We start from the raw sequence: 22,684 nt of genomic DNA, 5'->3' as shown, positions 1-22,684 counted from the left end.
ACAAACTGCAATTTCTAAAACTGTTTTTTTTAATCCACAGAGCTTCAGCTGGGAAATATAATTACACAACAAGGAAGCAGCAGCTGTATAAATAAATATAGAATAAAAAGGCACAAATTAATGGAAGAATACAATATAGAATATTTTTTCAACAACATCCTGAACAGTATAACGTACCTTTATGCCTGTATTTCTGAGAGGTACATCGTTTTAGTTTGAGGTTTTTTTAAATGAATTAAAGGGAGACAGCACATGAAATCTCTCCTGAACAAGAACGAACCCGTCAGCAGAACAGCTAAAGGTTTTACTCAGTAAATGACTCAGTTTTAGCTGCATGAGAGGATTTAAAGCATCCTAACTCCTGTAAAGGTGATTTAAACTGTTCGCCGACCTGAACAACCTGCGGTGCTTCAAATCAAACACAACGACAGTGGACCACACTTCCTGAGGACCCCACGGGGACTTTAATCTGACACCAGAATTTAATTTTGGCAAATCTTCAGCATCTCAATTAGCGGAGATGAGACACACTCATCTGTTCCAGCTGCACTCTTTGATGCAGACTGATAGGACGGCCAGATTTTACATCAAATCCTTAAATGAGGAGCTTAGAACAGCGTTACTACTGTGAAGTAAGTCGATTAAGTAGATATGATGTGCGAGTGCGTGTGTGTCAGGCTTCGGCCAGACGAGCCATGACCTTCAGCATCAGCTCCTCCTTCTTGTGTTTGGCACCGACGAGCGCTCCTCTTCCCTTCAGCCAGGCCAGCAGAGTCGCAGAGTTCAGCTTGGACAACTGGAGCAGGAGAAGAGAGGGAAGGGAAACTTTTTGTTTCGTCCAATAAAACATCACATAAAAAAGGGAATATTCAACAATGACCTCTTTCAGGAATGAAGATAAAACCGCCTGCTAAACGGCGAATGTCTTCTTGCTTGGTTTTGTTCAGATTAAACCAACAGGATGTAACATGTTGTTTTGTTAGCTTTGCGCAGAGCCAGGCTAGCTGCCCCCCCCCCCGTTTCCAGTCTTTATGCTAAGCTAAGCAGCTGCTGGCTCCCACTTTATATTTACTGTTTCTTTAAAGCTGCGTTCACACTCTGCAGGCCTCTTTCTTCTTTTGATTATCCGATCACATTTTTATTTAAATGCGGCCCGTGTCAGACTCCCGTGTGAACGAGCCACGACCTGAAAGTGACCCGCATTCGCAAAAGATCCCACGCAGCGCGCTGTCGTACGGAAGTAAACGTACAGAGTAAGAATTTATCTTTGTTGAAATAAGGTTTTATCAGAGAGGGAGCTTTAGGATCACAGCAGCAGTGGGTTTGTTTTTTATTTTATTGATGAAAGTGCAGATAAATAAAAGAATAAAACATAAACAAAAAGAACAACACGTTCTCACTCCCGACTCGTCACATACTGAAGCTTGGTGAAGGCCCTTTGGCGTCGCCTTTTAACGCCCCGTGAACCCCTTTTGCGTCAGTTATTGACATTTAGGGCTCCGAGGTCAAGTTAGCGACACTTTGCAACAACAAATATATTTCTATTTACAAATATTATAATACATTTATTCATTTAGCTGACACTCATCCAAAGCGACTTACAGTTGCTATACATGTCAGAGGTCGCTCGCCTCTGCAGCAACGAGGGGTTAAGTGTTTTGCTCAGGGACACATTGGTGGATGCGTCACACTGGGGGATTGAACCCAGATCTCTCACACCAAAGGCAGGGGTCTTATCCATTGCGCCACTGCCACCCCAACTTCCAGTTAGACTTTCAAAATAAAACACTGGCGTTTTGAAACAACTTCTTGGTTAAGGTTAGGGAAAGATTCTGGTTTGGGTTAAAATACTGTGGTGGTGATTGAAATTGTTGACTTTTTGTTTCACACAGGACACGAACCCCGGTCTCCCGTTTCAAAGTCCGGGTTCTGGCCCTCCGTCGACCCCAACCACCTCCTTACTCTGTCTTTTCTGTTAAATATCATCATCATCATCATCCTTTAAAACCAACGCTACAGGGCTTCCCCCCCACTGCGTTGAACTATGACGGTAACGGGATCCCCAGTGTGTCACAAACTGACGATCGACGACCTGCGAGTGAGAACGGGTTGAAAAGAACGTACGGACGTAAACGTGGAGACCACACGTTATTAGTTTCAGCAACTCTGCCTCCGTCAGCTAGGGGTAGGGTGGGGCTAGGATTAGCCAATCAGAGCCAGAGTAGGGGACAGGACTCGACACAAAGCAGGTGTTCGTCAAATGAGTCTCTAGCAGGGTTCTGCATCATGTGCGATGCTAGCAGAGGAAGAGAGTTGCCTGAAACGGTGACGAAGGCAATGAAAAGGACAGAAAGTTTCTCATGAATCAGGAGAATTGTGACCCCAGGAGGAAACCAGGGGAGGGCAATAAAAAAAACAGGAGTCTACCATGAAAATCGAGAGGGTTGGCGAGTATGTGTTCCCGTTCAAATCGCAGAATTGTGACGACGGTCGTTCCAGAGTCAGAGTCGCATGAATTCCCATCTGACTGAAGTTGTATTTCAAAAAATCCAAGCTGTATCTGACTTGGACCACATCTTGTCACGATCCTGTCCTGAGTCTGTCTGTATCTATTATGGTCCTGTCTTTTTTGGACAATAAATAATAAATAGTGCAAATAAAAAATGCAAATATAGCTTCGCTCTAAGGTCAGTTCTGGTCTCAAATACCAGATGGGTCGGCTCTGAAAGGCACAGGTGCAGGCCGTGTGTTCAGGTCTCAGTGTTAGGCACGCTGTAAAGCCTCCTGCAGCATTTTAGCAAATCAATTTAGTGTCACCTGAGATGCTGTGTCAGAATCTGTCCGTGGGAGGAAAATTACGCAACCGCCGCCTGCCCACGCAAACAGAAACTACAGCAACCATGTCAGATGAGGAGGGAAAAAACATGCAACATGCTAATACTGCAGACATGACAGAACCAGAGATTTAATGAACTGAGATGTGAAGAGAGGAAGACCGATGGAGAGAACATGAAAGGAAAAGGAGAAAGTTCTTTCTCTTACATTTTAGGCCTTCAGGACGTCTTTTTTTACTCTTTGAAATGCACAAACATCCATAAAATATCAGTGTGTGTTTTGGAGGGAGAGAAAGAGGAAACACAGCAGCAGGTTCTAAAAGGAAAAGCGTATGGAGATATAAAGAGCCTGTACTGGAGACTAAAAGGTGAGAACTGTTCTCAGCAGGTGAAGGCAGCTGTGTTTTTTAAGGAAAGCTTTAAATCTTTTCCTCCTGTACTTTGGCTTTTCATTGAAATAAAAACCTTGCTTTTACAGTTTAATTCTACAGGGTCGTGTTTGTGCATGTATTTGTGCAGATTTCAGGTAAGTAATCACAATGTCTGATGCAGTTCATACAGGGTCCAGTCATAGTGTCTGCACGCTCCTACAACTCTGCAGGTTAAATTTAAAACCATTAAAGACTTTTATGAATACAATTTATGATCTACTTCATGTCCATACTGTGAAAAAAAAAAAAAGGACATGAAGGAAATCTGAGTCCCAGAATTAATTATTTCATATTCAAGAATCCAAATCAGGTAATGTAAGACATCCTGTCCTCGTGTCCTGAACATGAACATGGTTTAAAACAGCTCACCAGGGCTCGACAATAACAATGGCCCGATGGCCCGGGGCCGGTGGCTGAACTGGAAATCGGGCCAGTGCAAAGACATTATTGAAACTCAACATCTTGCCGTTGGTCAATCAGGGGGTTGTAGTGATGTGCCGAGTGGTTGTCAAATGTTAATTCTCTAATCTCAATCAAGAAAGAACCTCTGAAGAGTGAAGTCAATGCTGAAGTTCCTTAAACATGCATTTTTTCTCGCGGCCAGCAGGAGGCGACTCTACTGGTTGCAAAAATAAATGATAGTAAATTACGGACGTATTTAGGGGGGAAACCCAGAGACTGTATTTAAGATGTGGACGTAGTCATGGTGATGTCACCCGTCGGTTTGTGGACCGCCGTTTCGAAGCCTCGAGTTTGGCCGCCGTGTTGAGTTTTGGCCAGGTTTAAGGGACTTCCGCGTCCGCATCAGATCGCTGACCGGAAGCCTCCCGCTAGGGGAAAAAACAGATGATAAAGCAGCCGATGCTTTAGGGCGGGACTACCTTGTGATTGACATATCGCTACCATGACGACCTGTCAATCAGGAGAGACGGCACGTCACGTTTGAGTCTGTTAGTCTGTTTAAAAGTTAACCTTGTTATTTTTTATAATTTGAACTGTGGTTACATTGTAGTTTAGTTTTTTTTATATCCAGGATGAACGATTAAACATGTTAACACAATAACATAACTTACAAGTCTTTGGTTTCGTTGTAACACCGATAAATTACAACCTTTGGAGGGAGGGACAGTAATAATTGGCTTGGGGCCAGTAAGTTTCAAACCCACTGGCCCGGTGGGGCCAGTTGCAGAAACGTTTAACGCTGAGCCCTGCCACCTATGTTTTGTTTTGACAGATGTTTAGCTATTTTACGTAAAGACCAGAGCACCTCTGCTTTAAATGTTTCCGTACAGCCAAACGCTGTCTGGAGGTCGCTTACCGGAGTTGCAGTTGTTGGTGGTTTGTGGTTTTTGTTCCAGTTTTACAAATACTGATAATTTGTTAAATGTGATTCATGTGACAGAGAGCATGCATTTGAAAATGACTGGAGGTGAAATTAGTTTAGGAGACTGTACACAGAAGTAACTGTTTGCCCGGCACTGGACTGTAACTCCCTGACGTGTCCTAAAGAACAATGTGTGCAGCGGTGTAGAGGTGTGAATAAAAGCAAGAGAAAATGTAAGTGATTGTTGTTAAAAAGTTGCGGGTTGGAGCTGTAAAGTTGATGAATGTTGTTATTAATCTGCTCGGCTCCCGCCTCCCCCTGACCATTCATCACTTTAACAGTCCTCACCCTCCTCCCAAAGGATGTTTGCAAGGAAACCGAGGCAGACAGAACAGTGTGTATACGCTACTAGTCACACTAACACAATTTAATACATCACGGTAATGTATGTAGTCCTCCTAAAGGATGTTTACGAGGAAGCTGAAGCTGTACATCAGGTGCGAGTGGAAATTCATCACTTCTAAAGTCTCTTCCTTGTGTAGATCTCTTCGCATGTGTACCGGCTGTTTTTGGACCCTTGCAGACATAAGAAAATTATTAAATGTACTTCACATGGGCCCTCGCGGCTACGTGCATGCGGAAAGTATAATTTGTGCTTTACATCTTTCTCAGAAAACAGATCCAGTTTAACCTGCGAGTGGCGCCAGAGGAGAGGTCATGTTGTTACTTGAATAGGAAGGGAGGACCAGCAGCCAAGAAAGAAGCTGTGGAGTTCACTACGTCTCCTGACCTGGTGGCTTCTGGCCATTTTCTCCACATCTACTTCGCGTACGGCAGATCTGGATTTCTTCGGCTTTGGCTCGAACACAACTCCCTGAAACAACAAGACGACACAGGACAGTCAGGAAGCAGCTAGGGAGTGCAGCCCACTTCTGCAGCCTAACTGCAGCCGTTCAGCTCCACTGAGCAGGTTTCTGTTAAGACTTATCCAGTTTCTGTAGTGCAGAGTGGTGGTGGAGCTGCAGCATCCTTCACAGTTACACAGTATTTTTTATTTTTGGAAAACCTGCTAAAATAAACACAAGTTTAAAAAACAAATAACTTCTGAAGGTTAAAATCAAGGGCAACTGGACTTGAACTGACTAACCGGTAGGGAAACCCAGCTACATAAACCCTCTGTGGGTCGAGGCCGAGGTAAAGTCTGGCTTGGCCTCCCTCAAAGACGTTTCCTCGAACCACAGAGGTTAAACGGCTGGTTTCCCTACCGGTCAGTCAGAACTCAAAAAGTCTCTCGGGTGAGAGACGAAACGTCTTTGAGTGAGTCCAGAACCTTCACTGACAATCTTCTCCCAAAAGAAACCGGGGGAGTTATGTTTGTGCTAGTTTGAAAGTTAAAATAAAAGACCAATGGCAGCATTCATCCAATCAGGCTAAATGATGGATGCGTCATGTTGATGTCTCGTCCGCTGAAATTTATCCAACGAGTGAAAATATGACTCTGTGTGCAGCTGCGTCGTTTATTAATCACATTACGTAAACATCCGTTGGCACTTTAGTCCAAAGAATCTCATTTAAACTAATCCAAGTTTCACACAAGTTGGGTTATTTTAGTTTTGTCCATTATTTCTAACATTGTTTACCACGAAGAACAGGGTGACGTCACTAAAAACAAGTCAGGTGGGCCAATAAAGACGGAGATACTACAAAAGTAAGATCTGTTTTAATAAACTAGTCGAACTAACTGGACTGACCGCTCTGCTGCTGGTGGAGGAGTCTGTGCAGGAGCTGTCAGAAGACGGCTCAGGTGGTGCGGCTGATGGTTGTGTTGTTGCTTTGTCCTGCAGTTTACGGCCGCAGTTAGCTTCAGTACCGCCTGCACAGCTGGTCCTCGCGCTGGGTTTGAGGCAGGACTTGGGTTTAGGCTTGACCTCCGGCTTTGGAGGGAGGATGAGTTTAGACTTTGACGTTGGGCTGAGGCTCGGGAGGTGTTTGAGTTTGGGGTGACCTGCCGGTTTAGGGGCGGTGCTGCTGTGTTTGGGGCGACGGTGGAAGCGAGGAACGGTTGGAGGAGGAAGCGGGAGGGATGCAGCTGACAAAGAAGAAGAAGAGGCGGGTAGTGTCAACCTCCCCCTTTCCCCCCCCCCTCCGCTCAGCTGCTCCCTCTGCTTCTTCTCCCGCAGCAGGGCGACGTTGACGTGGCGCGAAGGACACTTGTTCTTGAAGATGGGAACCAGTTTGGGAGCAGGGGTCACCTGGGTTTGACTCGGGGGAGGTAGAGGGGAGAGGACGGAGGAGAAAGAAAGGGTGGAGAAGGAGGAGGAGGTGAGGGAAGAAGCTGGCTGGAAGAGTGGGAGAGAAGAGGAGGAGGAGGAGAGGGAAGGAGCTGGCTGGAAGAGTGGGAGAGAAGAGGAGGAGGAAGAGGAGGAGAGGGAAGGAGCTGGCTGGAAGAGTGGGAGAGAAGAGGAGGAGGAAGAGGAGGAGAGGGAAGGAGCTGGCTGGAAGAATGGGAGAGAAGAGGAGGAGGAGGAGAGGGAAGGAGCTGGCTGGAAGAATGGGAGAGAAGAGGAGGAGGAGGAGATGGAGGAGTGGGAAGCAGCTGACCGGTAACCCGAGGAATCAGAAAAGGAGAAAGAAACACGTGAGGAAGAGGAGGAGGAAGAGGAGGAGAGGGAAGGAGCTGGCTGGAAGAGTGGGAGAGAAGAGGAGGAGGAGGAGGAGGAGAGGGAAGGAGCTGGCTGGAAGAGTGGGAGAGAAGAGGAGGAGGAGGAGGAGGAGGAGGAGAGGGAAGGAGCTGGCTGGAAGAGTGGGAGAGAAGAGGAGGAGGAGGAGGAGGAGAGGGAAGGAACTGGCTGGAAGAATGGGAGAGAAGAGGAGGAGGAGGAGGAGGAGAGGGAAGGAGCTGGCTGGAAGAATGGGAGAGAAGAGGAGGAGGAGGAGGAGGAGAGGGAAGGAGCTGGCTGGAAGAATGGGAGAGAAGAGGAGGAGGAGGAGGAGGAGAGGGAAGGAGCTGGCTGGAAGAGTGGGAGAGAAGAGGAGGAGGAGGAGAGGGAAGGAGCTGGCTGGAAGACTGGGAGAGAGGAGGAGGAGGAGGAGGAGAGGGAAGGAGCTGGCTGGAAGAATGGGAGAGAAGAGGAGGAGGAGGAGGAGGAGAGGGAAGGAGCTGGCTGGAAGAATGGGAGAGAGGAGGAGGAGGAGGAGGAGAGGGAAGGAGCTGGCTGGAAGAGTGGGAGAGAAGAGGAGGAGGAGGAGATGGAGGAGTGGGAAGCAGCTGACCGGTAACCCGAGGAATCAGAAAAGGAGAAAGAAACACGTGAGGAAGAGGAGGAGGAGGAGGAGGAGAGGGAAGGAGCTGGCTGGAAGAGTGGGAGAGAAGAGGAGGAGGAGGAGGAGGAGAGGGAAGGAGCTGGCTGGAAGAATGGGAGAGAGGAGGAGGAGGAGGAGGAGAGGGAAGGAGCTGGCTGGAAGAGTGGGAGAGAAGAGGAGGAGGAGGAGATGGAGGAGTGGGAAGCAGCTGACCGGTAACCCGAGGAATCAGAAAAGGAGAAAGAAACACGTGAGGAAGAGGAGGAGGTGGAGGAGGAGAGGGAAGGAGCTGGCTGGAAGAGTGGGAGAGAAGAGGAAGAGGAGGAGGTGGAGGAGGAGAGGGAAGGAGCTGGCTGGAAGAGTGGGAGAGAAGAGGAGGAGGAGGAGGAGATGGATGAGTGGGAAGGAGCTGACCGGTAACCCGAGGAATCAGAAAAGGAGAGAGAAACGCGTGAGGAAGAGGAGGAGGTGGAGGAGGATGTAGGCCAGTCTCCGTCTCCTCTGCATCCTTGACTTTGTGTCTGGGCTCCGTCCTGCTGGGAGAGAGGGGCCCAGGCAGGAGGCTTTGGCTTCTCAGGTCGGGGAGGAGGAGGAGGAGGAGCGGGGAGCTGGGTGAGGACCAGCCTCATGGAGGAGGAGGTGGTCAAGTTGATCTGCTCACTACGCAACACCTGAGGAGGAAGAGGAGGCTTTCTTTACAAAGTACTACTACTTCAAGATGAGGTTGTTAAAATCCTCTGTACCGTTTTTCATCCGTTCTCCGGTCATTTACTCCTTAATCTTCCGGATCAACTCACCTTCTGTTTAAATACGTGACTACTTGTGTTGTGTGCTGAGCTTTAAGTTTGTGGCAGGACGTACGATCTGGCTGCATGTACATCCTTTGTGGAGTTTGATTTAAACAAACCACATCTGACTAATCTTAATTCCAGGAGAGAAACATCCCCTACCAAACAGTAAATATAAGAAGAAGAAGAAGAAGCAAACTGTCACATCAGCACTGTACGCTAACTGTCTTCTGTCATATCTCTCAATAACCTATAAAACAAGCTGAGCTCCGTCCAAACAAGGCATCTTAAAAACATCTGAAATACATTTTCAATCTGTCGTTTCACAGACTTCAGCCTCACCTCGAGCCTTAAAAAGGTGTTCAGCTCAAATGAACTGAGCTGAACACTATAAATATTTTAGTTTCAGTCTGTGAGCACTGAATCGATCTCTCCGGATGTTTCACCGAGCAGTTTCTCAAGTTGATTAAATACACTTCAGCTGCACCCTGTGAATAAGAAAAGGTGGAATAAGCTCTAGCTTCATTACAGCTTCACGGTAATTTATAGTTTCTTCTATCGAGGAGCAGAGCTGCTGAGGAACATATTAAAACTATTAAAGACAATAACAGATATTAAACCTTTTCTTAACTGGGCTTCTCAAAAACATTCATTAAATGGTATTTACTCTTCATATTGTTTAAATCTGCTTGTTCCTTTCAACATTTCACTTCTATTTCTGGGAAAAGGGGCCGAATATTATGAGTTTTATTTAGCTTCACAGGGTTGATGAATAACCTTCAACCTCATGAGTCTCTACATATCTTCTGAACATCTAAAATCTTTCTTTCGTGCGTCTCCAGCACATTTCTCATTAAAAAGGAACTCCGGACACTTCCTCCATCTGTCTCGTGAAAATAAACCCTCAGGATGTTGAGAGGGAACTTTCTCTCCACCTCTTTCTCTGCAGCGTCGCACCTTTACGGTCGTAAAACTGTCCATGAAGTTTTTTTAACAGGTTGGGAAATGCACCGATAATCGATTTTCCTCCCACCACGTCGACCTCCAGGCGCACTCACATAAAATAACCTGCAGGTAAGCGTGTGGGCAAGTGTGTCGGAGAGAAGGAAAGGAAGACAGACAGGTTTGGAAAGGTACGAGGGGAAAACTGCGGATTATTTTGAAAGTGCGTTGCTCACTGGCTCTGAATACACATCTAGTCAAACCCTGGGTCACAGGAGGGGGGGGGGTTAATCAGACAGGGAGACAAGCGCTCCGCGAGTAAACGCCATGGCGCTCTATGGATAGTAACCATGGCAACGGCTTCTGTGCGCTACACCGCATATTATTGCACTTTTGTGTAACATCGCATGTTATTGCACTTTTGTGTATAAGGCAGTACATTTAAATTAAAAGTATGCAATACACAACTTTTGAATTCATTTTTCAATTTTGCACATTACAATGCGATTAATCGTGATTAAAAGTTTTAATCGTTGCCCCGCACTAATAAAGACAAAACAATAAATCCCAGGTGCTCCTTTAATGAATTACCAGGTCCAGCTCATGACTGTAAAATAACCGTCTGTCGCTGCAGCTACACTAGAAAAACAAGTAACAACATGTTTTCCGAATTTTAGTATCGACTCCTCGTGAGATCTCTCGTAACGACGCAACTCATTTTCACAGTAATCAACGGGAGCTGGTGGCCTCGACGTGCAGCATAAACAGCAAACACATATTCCGTCACCTAACTGCGCTTCCCATTTTCTGTCACACAGATGTGGCCATTTGTTTCCACAGACACTGGGGTGAACATGTGCCTTTTCAGTGCAAGTGTATATATATGAAACACACTCGTACGCCTGAACGACACGTTCACTTGCGTGCAGCGCTGAGAGGCTTTAGGCATGTAGTAGCTTTGTGTGCGTGTACCTGTACTGTCGCAGCAGTCTTCAGAGCGACTGTGTGGTAACAGGGTTTGCTGGTCAGACGCGCAGGGAAGCCACACACGCTCTGCAGCCTAACCCTGATGGCAGACAGGAAGGAGCCCAGCGCCCCCTGCAGGTCGACCGGAGGGCAGCGCTGCACCGGCTGCAGGCGGATGCAGCTCAGAGGGTAGCTGCTCAGGCGGGAGGTTAAAGTTCATCATCATTACTGAGCAGTTTTCATTGTTCCATTTAACTTAACAAACGTTGTCACAACATTTCTTACAACTAGTCTCTTTTTAATTCAAGAACAATTAGTGTTTAAAAGAAATACTAGATACTGAGAAATAGATTGTTAATGTCTTAATTTCATGTCAGACGTAACGTTACACTCGTCTGAAAGAGACAGGTTGAGGGAATGTTTATATTAAGACGGCTAATTAATCCAATAAATTCGCTATGAGGGTTTTAGGATACGTGAAGAGTCTCTCTCCCACTAGTCTGAAGTAGACGCTGCAGTAAACCACCTCTTCCTCTGCAAGCTCAGGGAGTCTGTAACCATACTGCAACACACACACACACACCATCTATGAACCATCCCGTGTCTCTGAAATGACCAATATCTATGCTGATATGATAGCTTAGTAACTCACAACACAACTCAAACATGCAAGAAGACAAAAAACACAACACCTTAGGAAAGAAAGGCTCCGCAGGTCGGCTTGTCGAATGTGCCTGTGTTCGATGTTTGCCTGGTTATAACTTTAATATAATTTTAATCAGGTTATATCTGATCAAGGAGTAAATAAACGCACGTCTGAGCCATCATGACTTTGGAGAACTTAAGTGTTTAGAAACAAGTGATTTCTATTTTGATTACCAATAACTCAAGAGTTAGTTTTCACGTGATCTTACTGGTCAAAGACTCAGCAAGCGGCTGCTCAGACAAATATTTATAACACAGTTTTTTGCTCCCGTATCTTTGTGTGTTACATATTTTTATACTCACTAACAAACGGGTAGTAAAACTGAGGTCTCCACAGGGCAGAGCTGCTTTTTGAGGGTTAAGACTTAGTTTTAGGGTTCAGGTAAAGGTAAGAGTAGAGAATTCATTATGTCACGGAGATTGTGTTGTAAAAAAAACCCACTGGTTTCATTTTATCTCCATCCATCTCTTCATTGCACGTGTGGCTTTGTACTGGTACGGTGTGTTCGTGTTTCCGGGTAGCATCTGAGGAACCAAAGATTGGTTCCTACTAGGGCTGACCTGAATAGTCGTATATTTGGTGCTTCGATGGGCGGAGCCTGATTCGACTGTCAATCTCACAGTCTGAGCTTCGCAGCGTAACAAGGATCACGCCATTTTGGCGATATGGGGGTGCTCAACGTCTGATTTTACACAGAACTACCAGTTTTCTTCTTAATATACAGATTTACAGTGTAAGTTGAAAGAATCGAGACTGCAGCTCTGCAGCTTCTCATCCCACCATCGCCGTGTACAAAAACGCACACGATTCGACTATCAGTCGACTACAGGCAGGACTTGACGATTCTGATTCGACCATGTGAATCCTTTGGCGAAAGAAATAGATAGAGGAACAAGTGTGTGTGTGTGTGTGTGTTGTGTACCAGGCGGTTCCAGTGGTTCTGCAGGTCTCTGTAGGTCCTAAATGGTCCGTCTCTGGGCAGCTGACGGCTGATGGTGATAATCTGACCTTTCTTCATGCTAAACACACACACACACATATATATTTATAATGACTAAGTGAAAAATATCTCATTCAATCAAAGAGTAATGTTGTGAGTGTATCAGGACTGAATCTCCTGCAGGCTGACTGGCTGTGTTTAAAAAGAGCTGCAGCTCCACCTGCTGCTCACAGTCAGTATGACACAACCTGCCACTCTGCTGCCATGGTGTCGTTTGAATCCCACAATTCACCAGCAGGTCGCCTCAACATGAGAACCGGATACTGAAACGATGAATTGAAGCCTTAAAACGTGCGTTTAGTGGAAGAGCTCAGCTGGCTTTGACGCTGAGCTTCACCTCACCGGAGAGACGACTCTGTGTTGTTGCCTTTTATTATCCTATCTGAGTGGTAGATTCCAAAACATAATGCGAGCCATTACGTGATTTGGCCAGTAAGACAATAATCATGAAGCCGCACGTCTGCAAAATTATCATTAGATCAAAGGAAATGTAATTATGCATGTGCACAACACCGGGAGAGAAGCTCAGAGATAAATGATCACGCTGTCACATTAATGTAATCGAGGCGTCTTAGCTCAGATCTCATGAGCAGCCCGTGTCCACCTGTCGCGTCCAGCAGGTGGCGTTGTCTTACCTGGGCAGGACGTGACACCAGATTGCTCTCCCGGTGGAGCTGGGGTCGAGGACGAAGTCAGGATCACTGCAGAACCTCCGCAGCACTAACGGCGGGAGGTCAAAGTCCTCCAGCTGCAACAAACACAGAAATCCTGCTTTATCGTGCACATTTTAACCGGATTTTCTGCACATTTGATTTTCAGTTTGCTTGTTATGTGGCAGGACACAAATTTCAGCTCCAGGGAAGAAGCTGTTTTTTATGTGGACGCGTAACATTTTACAGGGATTCTTCATTGATCACACAGAGCAGCCTAAATGTGTGTAATCTGGTTAAAGATAGAAGATACTGCAGTTTTTGGGGATTAGTACTGTTTTTCCCTCCCAGAGTCAGAAACTAATGCCGGAGCTTTTAAATGAATTTGGTGTCAAACAGCAATGACCTGTTGAACTGAGCAAAATGAAGTTTAGTAAAGCTTCAGCTTCACAGTCTCAGACTTTGAAAACCTCTGATTAACAGTATTGTGGTGTTTTTCCTCATGAACTGCAGCACTTGCTTTAACGAACACATCTCACAACTGTCTGCCTGTGTGTGTGTTTTCACACAGATTTAGATCCAGATGCAGGCAAACATTTCTAAATATTTTCAGTTATTAAAACATAAAGAACTAGAGGACAGGTGGAGTGTTTTCAGATGCTGAGTAGGGATAAAACGATTACCGGTTTAACAGTAAACCATGGTCAAATCCCTGACGGTTATTATTACCGTACACATTTTAATTACCATGGTAACCGGGTGAAGTTAACCGCGCTGTTCTCAATCTCACGGGACAAACCCTGTCCAGCGTCTCCCAGAAGCAGGTTTGTTTGGGTCGATGACAACGCTGCAGAGATTTTTCAGTCCCTCTGAAGTCCGGTCGTATTTTAGTTTTTAGTGCTGAAGAAAATAACCTTACAGTGAACGCTGAGTTAACTTTAGCTTTGGTTTGTCTCTCTGACTTGCTAACAGCGTGTAAACTGAAGCTCTCAGTGTTCGCTGCTCTTGTAAAAACGCTGTTCTGCTGCTGTGTGCGTCGGCAGAGTCTGTTCGTCCACTGCACATGAGAACACGTTACGCTGTTTAGCCGGCCAACCAGCACATCTAGAAACGCTACAGACTGCTCTGCAGTTTCTATCACTGTCTTTCTTTTCATGTAATTGTCCACGGGGTCATTGTATTACCTTTATAATATAAAATATAAAATCTTGATAATGCACACTTAGATGATTTTCATATACTTACAAAAAGGTATTTGCTGTTATTTTATTTTTTATGCAAACAAAATGGTGCTCAATACAACATCACAATAATCAAGTTACAAGAAACAAACATGTAGCGACACCAGACGAGACAAAAACAGGGACAGATATTAAGGTGGAGCGAACGTGGTTCTGCTGCAGCGTGGTAAAGTGCGAAGTTCAACCCCCACCTGACTCTACAACAATAACAGCAGCAGAGCAATGCAATGTTAATTAATTACATTAATATGTAGTGACATTAAATATCTGCATTTCAGTGTTTCCCACAGGATTTTAAGAAACGATGCTGGGTGGGCCTCGGACCCGGAAGAAAATTTTATACATTTTAAAGTTAAATGCATTAATTTGGTGCAAAATTAAGATGCTATCTATGAAGCACTTTGTACGCTTGTGAACGATGTTGTGCTGATGTTGTAAACTCATTGTAGAGCTTTAAATGGTGACGAAACAACAAATTTAATGTTTTTTACAAAAACCCTAAATCAAAGAATAGAAAATAGAATAAGTAACTTCCCTAACATGTTATTGTTGTTTTGTTTTTTTACTTTTAATGGCCACATGCAACATGTTTTATACTTGCAGTGAATATAATCCAATTAATCTGATTTCCATCCTGTACAGACGCCTTATTTTGAAAACCCCACGTTGTCACATGTGTTTCCTCCTCGCGCTAAATCCATCCAGTCCGACCCGGTTTGATAAATAATGTTGTAACATGAAGACTTCACAGCTTCTCTTCATACTAAAGAGACAAACTGACAGGATAAAGTCTCTAACCTGCCTGTCAGCTCGCTCTGGGCCGTTACAGTGGATTTACCGTAAAGGCTTGAATACGTGTGCACTCCAAATGCTCTTTTATATTATTTTTTTACACTTTAAGAATGACTTTGTTTTGATTTACATTAGATACTGAAAACAAGTGAAATTAATGTTTCTTTGTTCTCTCACTGTGGTTGGCGGCAGTCTGACGGTGTTGGCTTCAATGCTGATGCACAGTCGGCCCTCACTGCTGCTCAGCTCCATGCCTGACACACACACACACACACACACACACACACAAAATACTATTTAACACATTTTAAAATATCTCATCAATCATATCTCCACTGGTATCTTTGTGCTCAGGAACTTCACAGCTCTGTATTCACTTAAACAGGTAGAAAAAGCTGTGAGACTCCCCATTTTGTAAGTTAATTCTGTAAATGTGTTAGCAAGTGGCTGCATACTTCCACTTCCAGTCATGTTCGTGTCACCTGAGCTCGTGTACGGTAGCTTTATCCCAAACCATGACACTGAACCAGACAGGAAATGTGCAGCATTTAGGTCCTAAAAATAACAAATTCCAGTGCAGCTTTAAGTGAAACTTACGGACAGCGTTGAGCCTCCCGCTCTCAGTCAGGAAGTCTTTTCCTGAGAACAAACACAGAGTGAAAACAGATCAGATACATGATGTAATGTGCAAGAACGTTTTCATGTTCTTATCCTTTAAATCTACCGTACTTTAGCAGATGTGTCAGATTCACCAAACTGTTTGAACGGGTTCTTTTCAGGCTGATTAATTCCACCTTTAGCAGAACAGACGCTCCTAAAAGTCCAGTCAGGATGGAGCGGCGACTGGCTCGTTGACTGAGGTCAGATTTAACCTGCCACTGATTAACGAGACCCTGGCGGCAGTCTAATTTGCTCCGCCATAGTTTCTTAATTACATTACAGACCTCTAACATTGTGTTTTGTGGGCGCTGCTGTAAGCGTGAGGTAACTACGGTAACAGTCTGTTTCTGTCACTCGTTTGTGAGAAGGTAGATTAAGCTAGCTGCACCTAAAGTTGGAGTGCACACGTATTCAGGCCTTTACGGTAAGTGAAAGGGCCCAGAGCGAGTTAACAGGCAGGTTAGAGATTTTATCCTGTCAGTTTGTCTCTTTAGTATGAAGAGAGGCTGTGAAGTCTTCATGTTACGCCGGACCAGAACCACATACGACATTATTTATCAAACCGGGTCGGACTGGATGGATTTAGCGCGAGGAGGAAACACACGTGACAATGTCCGGTTTTCAAAATAAGGCGTCTGTACAGGATGGAAATCAGATTAATTGGATTGTATTCACAGAAAGCATAAAACATATTACATGTGTCCGTTAGAAGGAATTAAACGTTAGGGAAATTACTTATTAAATGTTATATTCTTTGATTTAGGGGTTGCTGGAAAAACATTAAATAAATTTGTTTGAGTTTTGTTGCTGTTTCGTCACCATTTAAAGCTCTACAATGGGTTTATAATTAAATAGTTTACTAGAGCACAACATTGTCTACAAGAGTGCAAAGTTCTTCACTGTAAAATGAGATCCAGGAATAAAAGAGTTCAGACGAGCGTACCGGTGACGAGGTAGAGTCCTGCTTTATTCCAGCTGGGAGCCAGTCTGGTGATCAGAGAGTAGGACAGGCAACACTGGAGGACACCTGGAAACACACACTGAGGAGAGCCCAGCTACACACACACACACACACACTTTTCACCAACTAAAAGTAGCTTAAAATCTATATTTGCAATTAACACAGAGTTATCAATCAGTCATCACACCTGCAGACTGTGTCTCTGTCCAAACACCTGCAGGATGCCCTTCTGGAAAAACTGGATCTGTAGGAAGAGAAGAGATCACAGAATGATTATCTAACAACAAGTGGTTTAAATAAAGTTTTAGTTTGATTTAGCATGAGCCTAAAAAACGCTTGTGAGGAAACCAACATTCCTTCTTGTCTAAATTAATCCAATCCCCAAAATCAAAATGTCTTCGTGTCTTCAACAGAACTGGCAACTGACAAATTACATCTCCCAAGAACAATAATGCCTCACAAAGTTTACAGTTAGTTTCCTCTTTAGTGTCGGCTGCAGGCCTGTAGGAAGAAACTAGTGAAGCGTCCACTCGGCAGGAGAGATGTTGGGAGGGACCTGCTTTGTTTTTTATTATTTTTTAACAGCCTGTATGATCCGGCATCCTCTGGTCTGAGAGGCTGCTTGTTGCCTCCTCAGGTTAATTACTGTTGCAGTAAAGTGGATTCATTTCTAAAACGCACTGCTGAACAGGTTTGTGCTGCGGTGGTTGAAAGTAACTGTAGCTTAACGAGTAACGTGATCATTTACTTTTAATACCCAGTAATGAGTAAAGTAATATTGTTACTTTTTAACGGAGTAATAAGTAAAAAGTAATTAGTCATTACAATTTCTGAGTAATTTGCCCAACACTGCAGCTAGATGTGCTGTTTAAAGTGATGTGCCGCGAGGACAGAGTGCTGCTTTCTGCCCCAGTGGTGCACTCCTAGTGGTCAAAACGTTCAGTGTGGAAAGCTGGACACTTCTCGCCCTCACAGGCCACCATCTTGGCTACGTCGCTAAAGAGGAGGGACCGAAGAAGAAGAAGAAAAAAATTAGGTTTTTATATACAATCAACAGGTTCGAGATGACTTTCGCCGACTTGGTAGTCAAACGTGAGCTGCAGGCGACTGCAGGGGCGGGGTATCAAAACAATGCCTTGTTCCCGTGAGGTTTTAATGTCATGTGACACGGTGGCGTTGTGCAGCATCGGTGAAAGTCGGACACAATTTCTAACCAGCATGCCTTATTTTGAGCCCAGCGTGCATGTCGCAGTGAGCCAGCATGAACTAGTTTCAGCCAGGACTCGTTTTATTATTTCCACCTTTGACCTGTGGAGGATGAGCTGAACTTAAACTCCTCTAAAACACAAGAGATTTAATATACAGGTTCACCTGGCAGCACACGACACCCTGACAGGCTTTGAATGATTCAACACATGAATGACCTGGTGTCACTCAGCAGGACGCTGAGACAGAGGCGTGTTTATGTTTCAGAGGGTAATAATGTGTGTGTGTGCGTGTGCGTGACAAGCACACAGGGAATGTTTGGTATTCAGCCCAAATATTTTGGCTGCGTGTTTCTGCTCAGGAAGTGTCGGCACGCCAACACATATCTGAGCCACACACAAACACACACGCACATATTTTTTGCTGTACTTGCAGGAGCCTCGCTGACATAACACAGTCTGTACCCCCCCGACCTTAAAGGCTCTCCACCTGTCCAACTCGTCCAAATATTCTCATCCACAGTATTGTCACACTTGTGAATTAAAGGTTTATTTCCACCAAACCAGAGCTGCTGATTGTTGGAACAGTTGGGGTTTTTGTTTTGTTTCTGTCCAGTTTGAATGAAGCGTGTTTTACGATGAGAGACGAAGTTTGAATTCAGAAGGTGTTGGGTTGTAATTTTCTGTTTTAATAAGGATTATAGGTGTAAGAATCAATCTGCTGCAGAGGTGAAGAGTGTGTGTGAAAGCTAATGCGTGTCTTTGTTTTGTGTCTGTGTTGCGTGACTGAGTGTGTGCGCCAAGGTATGTAGAGAGCGTGTGTGTGCAGTTCACAACGTTTACGATATCAAAATCTCTGCAAACGCGGCCAGCGAGAATCCGAGACTGTTTTCCTGAAGATTCAACTACACAAGTCAAAGTATCTGCATTAACCTTTCTGCTCAGCCCTTTCAAGAAACGACGAGACGACTGACAAACTGGGAAAATGTTTGAAGCCACGCAGCTCTGTTACACACCAAACGGCAGATGAGGTCATACGTCCCTGAGATATCACATAAAAAAACATTTTAAATGTAAATATTTAAATTGGGGGCTCGATTTTAAACATAACTTTTATTTTAATAAACAAATCTAAATTACTTTCAATGTGAAATTTAGTAGTAAAAGGGTTAGAATTAGGTTGATGAAGATACAAGGATGTGTGTGTGATTAATTACAGTTTTAGACCTTGAGAGCGAGGACATGTTGTCCAGTCCTCCCTGACTGAGAGCCAACACTCAGGTTTGGGTAGAATAATCCATAATAATCCATTCATCTATATTAAACATTTATTTATTTTATACATATTATTTCTCACTTTATAAACACTTTATTCCTCTGTGGTAAATGTTGCCTATCTGACTACAGTATTGTTCCATCAATAAAACCAGTTTACTGAAAATTTACTATGTCACAATCAGCGTCGGGCAGAAACGCATTAATTTTACTTTTTACTTTGTGAGAGATTACTATTTCCAAAAGTAATATAGAAACTTAACAAGTAAAGTAACTAGTAACTTATTACAAAGCCTGAGTAACTGGCCCAACACTGGTCACCTTGGATTGAGACCACCCTTGTTAGAGTGACTCGTACGTAGAGGTTACATAAAGGCGTGCGGTCCTCAGAGGGATAGAAGTATACGCATGTGTGTTTCTTACAGCCATGACCGCCGTGATATCAGTGAAGGAGTCCAGAGCCGGAGAGGCCAGAACATCAGAGTACAGCAGCACCAGCTCTCTGTGGACAAACACACACAGTTTACTGAAGGCCACAGCAATCCAGTGACACAGGAAACACTGCGCACACATCACATTTTGTTCACCTCACATCTTTGAAGAAACACTTTAAACTCTTCATCTGTCCTCCCATTGAAAAGATATTTTTCGTATGTTTAAACCGACTGTGATTAAATCTCGTAGTTAAAAGTGTGTAAACTGACACAAAGATTAAGGACGCGTGGTCAAGAATCGCTGGTGTCAGTTTGTAACGCTCTGGGGGAAGAAGCCCTGTAGGGTCATTTATGAACGGTAAGGGTAGGAGTCAGAGGAAGGAGGTGGTTCGGGGTGGAAGGTGGGGCCAGGAGATTGGTGTCCGTTTCCCGTATGAAACAAAAAGTCAACATTTAATGGTTTTATTTAAGTTACGTACACCAACCCCAACACCATAGTTATTCTTGCTAATGTAATCAAAAAACGACGCTACCCAGGGCGATAAAAATCAACGCCAAGCAGCCTTGACCAAGCGTCCTGTGTGACGAGTTTGGGGTGAGAATGTGTTGGACTGACAGCTTTCAGGAGTGACCGACTGTGATAAACTGTGATGTTAAAGTGGGCGACACCTGCAGGTCTTGATCTGTTTGCTCCTCAGCTCCTCGTCCTCCTGCAGGGTCAGAGTGATGCAGCACAGCTTCTTCAGGTCTGGGAGCCCGAGGAAAAACAACGACTGCTGGACTCCTACGTTCATCCTGCACACACAGCTTATTCCAGCTGATGGATAACCAGCGCTGGATGAAATATTCAGAGCCTTTATTTAAGTGAAAATACTAATACTACACTATGAAAATACTCTGTCACAAGTAAAAGACATACTGGATTGAAAATTACTGCAATAAAAATATAATCAATATTGAAGCAGCTCATTTTGAACTGATTATTTTCATCCTGGATCAATCTGCTGCTTATTTTCTCCATTTATCAACTGATTGCAATAAAATAGTGATAACTGTCTTCACAGTGCTTTTGTTTTTGTACGACCAACAGTCCAAATCTCAACATTATTAACAAACATTACAATTATTATAATTATTCAAAGGAAAAGCAGAAAATCTTCACATTTGTGAAGCTGGAATCATTAAATGTTTTTGCATGAAAAATTACATTAAACAATCAAAATAGCAGCCAATTAATTTTCTCACCCAACTAATCATTTCATCTGTACCTGTATAAACTCTTCATATGTTTTGTGTGTGTATAAATCTTAATTTGTAAAGTAACTGAGGCTGTCGGATAGATGTAGTGAAGTAAAAAGTGAAATATCTCCCTCGGAGATGTGGTGGAGTAGAAGGAAGTGGCATGAAAAGAAAACACTCAGGAGCACAGATACCTCAAATTTGTACTTCAGTATAGTAATTGAGTAAATGTACCTTTTTACTGTGGTTAACACAACAAAGTGACCAGTATCAGACTGTATTGCTCTATATGAAAGATATTCTCATCACAACATGTGTTAAACGATAATTCAATCAATTCATCTGTTGTCACTTATGGAGTATAAATAATATTATCTGGTGACTAACTTTTTAAATATAAAAGATTAGTACTGAAACAATTGAGTCAATGAATCCATGAACCAAACGACCGAACTGTTTTAATAATCACTTAATTAATAATTTATTAATTTATCAAGCAGAAATATAAAATATTCTCAAGATTCAAGATCCTTTTACATGTGGTAATGCTCTTTGTGTGTTGTTGTATACATTTGTAAACTAAATATATTTGGGTTTTGGACAAAATAAATCCTAACTGACAGATAAAAATAACTATTATCCACAATGAATGATTGTTAATTAATTTATGATCACTTTAATCTCCGGTATTAACTTATAAGGGACAGTAAAACATTTTAACACCTTACAGACTAAAAGAAAACATCGAAAACATAATCAATAATACAAATATTATTAATTTAAAGCCCTTGAATCTGTCTCACTCACCTCTTCGTATCTCCTTCACCCCGAAAACAAAGCTGCCCACTTGGCAGTTAGCTAAAACAAGCTAAGGCTACAGCTAGCTAAGTTGGCTAATTAACCTAGCTACTTTTTAGCGTTTTTATTTTCAGTTTTACATTGATATCTCGGTCACCAACTTTATATTTATACTTAAACTACACTGTGATAGTAGTGGTCAAATGAGGAAAATCTTGGTTTTGTGAGAAAATAGGCAATTTTATAAAATAAGAAGCTTTGGGGACAAAAAAAAAAAAAAAAGGAGTCGTCTTAGCCAAAGATGGTTAAAATGGCGAAAAGGAGGAGCTCTCACTCTGCTTACTTGTAGTAAAATAAAAACATTCTAGCCTTATGTCATAATAATATAATCTACCTAAATTTACTATTGAGGACACAGAGTTTAAGTCTATATTCTTATTTTTTATTTAGATTTAATTGCACGTTAATTTCTATCATTTTAAGCTAACGTTACACTTTATGTGTAATGTGAGATGCCATATTTGTTTCACCCTTGAGAGGCTTTAATTTTGACCAAGAGACGATGCATTAAGATGAATATTTAATTTTTAATATTTATTTAGACAATAGCCTTCCATTCTGGCTGATATTCAAGACAGACTTAATTCAGGAGACTTCATTAATTGAGTTTATTGTAATGTTGTTTATTTTCTTTTTACTGTGGAGTGATGAGGTGTAGCAATAGACCATCTTTGTCAGGTTTTCCCGCCACAGAAGTAAAAATAGAGCTTTTTCTACGCAATGTCTCGACTTATCTCACCATTTAACATGTTTCACGGGTCCACTGGGTGTTGAGGATAAACCAGGACCTCCGGCTGCCCGCTGAAACGCACCCTGCGTGAGATAAAACACTCATTGCGTGAGATAAAACACTCATTGCGTGAGATAACGCTCCCCGCAGGCCCTCGCGTGAGAAGCAGTTTCCTTGAGGGTTTCTGAACTCGTGAACTTTAGCCTGGTCCCGCCCACAGCTCACTGATGACTGACAGGGCGACGGCCAATCAGGGGCTCCCGTGGAAGGACGAGATTGGCCAATAGCAGCGCTAGAAGGACAGCGGGGGCGGCGCCAGTCAACTTCCAGGGAACTTTGAGGCTC

The 22,684-nt window shown here is 43.5% G+C and overlaps 1 protein-coding gene across 2 annotated transcripts; it reads right to left on the bottom strand.

The window, feature by feature from the left end:
* Nucleotides 1-11: 11 nt before the first annotated feature.
* LOC119913644 (uncharacterized protein C18orf63) lies at nucleotides 12-22,637 on the bottom strand. 2 transcript variants are annotated; one of them, XM_038732932.1, is made up of 15 exons: nucleotides 22,349-22,637; nucleotides 20,182-20,329; nucleotides 19,502-19,580; nucleotides 16,786-16,842; nucleotides 16,581-16,692; nucleotides 15,575-15,616; nucleotides 15,155-15,231; nucleotides 12,930-13,042; nucleotides 12,217-12,313; nucleotides 11,065-11,150; nucleotides 10,595-10,781; nucleotides 8,303-8,563; nucleotides 6,341-6,928; nucleotides 5,380-5,463; nucleotides 12-796 (listed from the first exon to the last, which is right to left on the bottom strand). In XM_038732932.1, the coding sequence occupies exons 1-15, from the start codon at nucleotides 22,356-22,358 to the stop codon at nucleotides 674-676; spliced, it is 2,064 nt and encodes a 687-aa protein (XP_038588860.1). In that variant the 5' UTR covers nucleotides 22,359-22,637; the 3' UTR covers nucleotides 12-673. The 2 variants fall into 2 exon arrangements, with proteins under 2 accessions (XP_038588860.1, XP_038588859.1); XM_038732931.1 differs by lacking the exons at nucleotides 6,341-6,928; nucleotides 8,303-8,563 and having other exon boundaries at nucleotides 22,349-22,623.
* Nucleotides 22,638-22,684: the final 47 nt, after the last annotated feature.

Source organism: Micropterus salmoides, unplaced genomic scaffold (genome assembly GCF_014851395.1).
Source record: "Micropterus salmoides isolate LMB-PRFRI ecotype aquatic unplaced genomic scaffold, ASM1485139v1 Ms_hic_scaffold_1, whole genome shotgun sequence".
NCBI classification, from domain to species: domain Eukaryota; kingdom Metazoa; phylum Chordata; class Actinopteri; order Centrarchiformes; family Centrarchidae; genus Micropterus; species Micropterus salmoides.
This window is presented reverse-complemented; position numbering and strand designations above follow the sequence as displayed.

Bases quoted from the DNA above. Each gene is read 5' to 3' on its own strand.
- LOC119913644 (XM_038732932.1), bottom strand. The intron at 13,043-15,154 runs GTGAGAGAACAA...TGTTTGTTGCAG, and splicing joins TCAGACTGCCGCCAACCACA to CTGGAGGACTTTGACCTCCC. The intron at 797-5,379 runs GTCAGGAGACGT...CTCCTGCTCCAG, and splicing joins AAATGGCCAGAAGCCACCAG to TTGTCCAAGCTGAACTCTGC.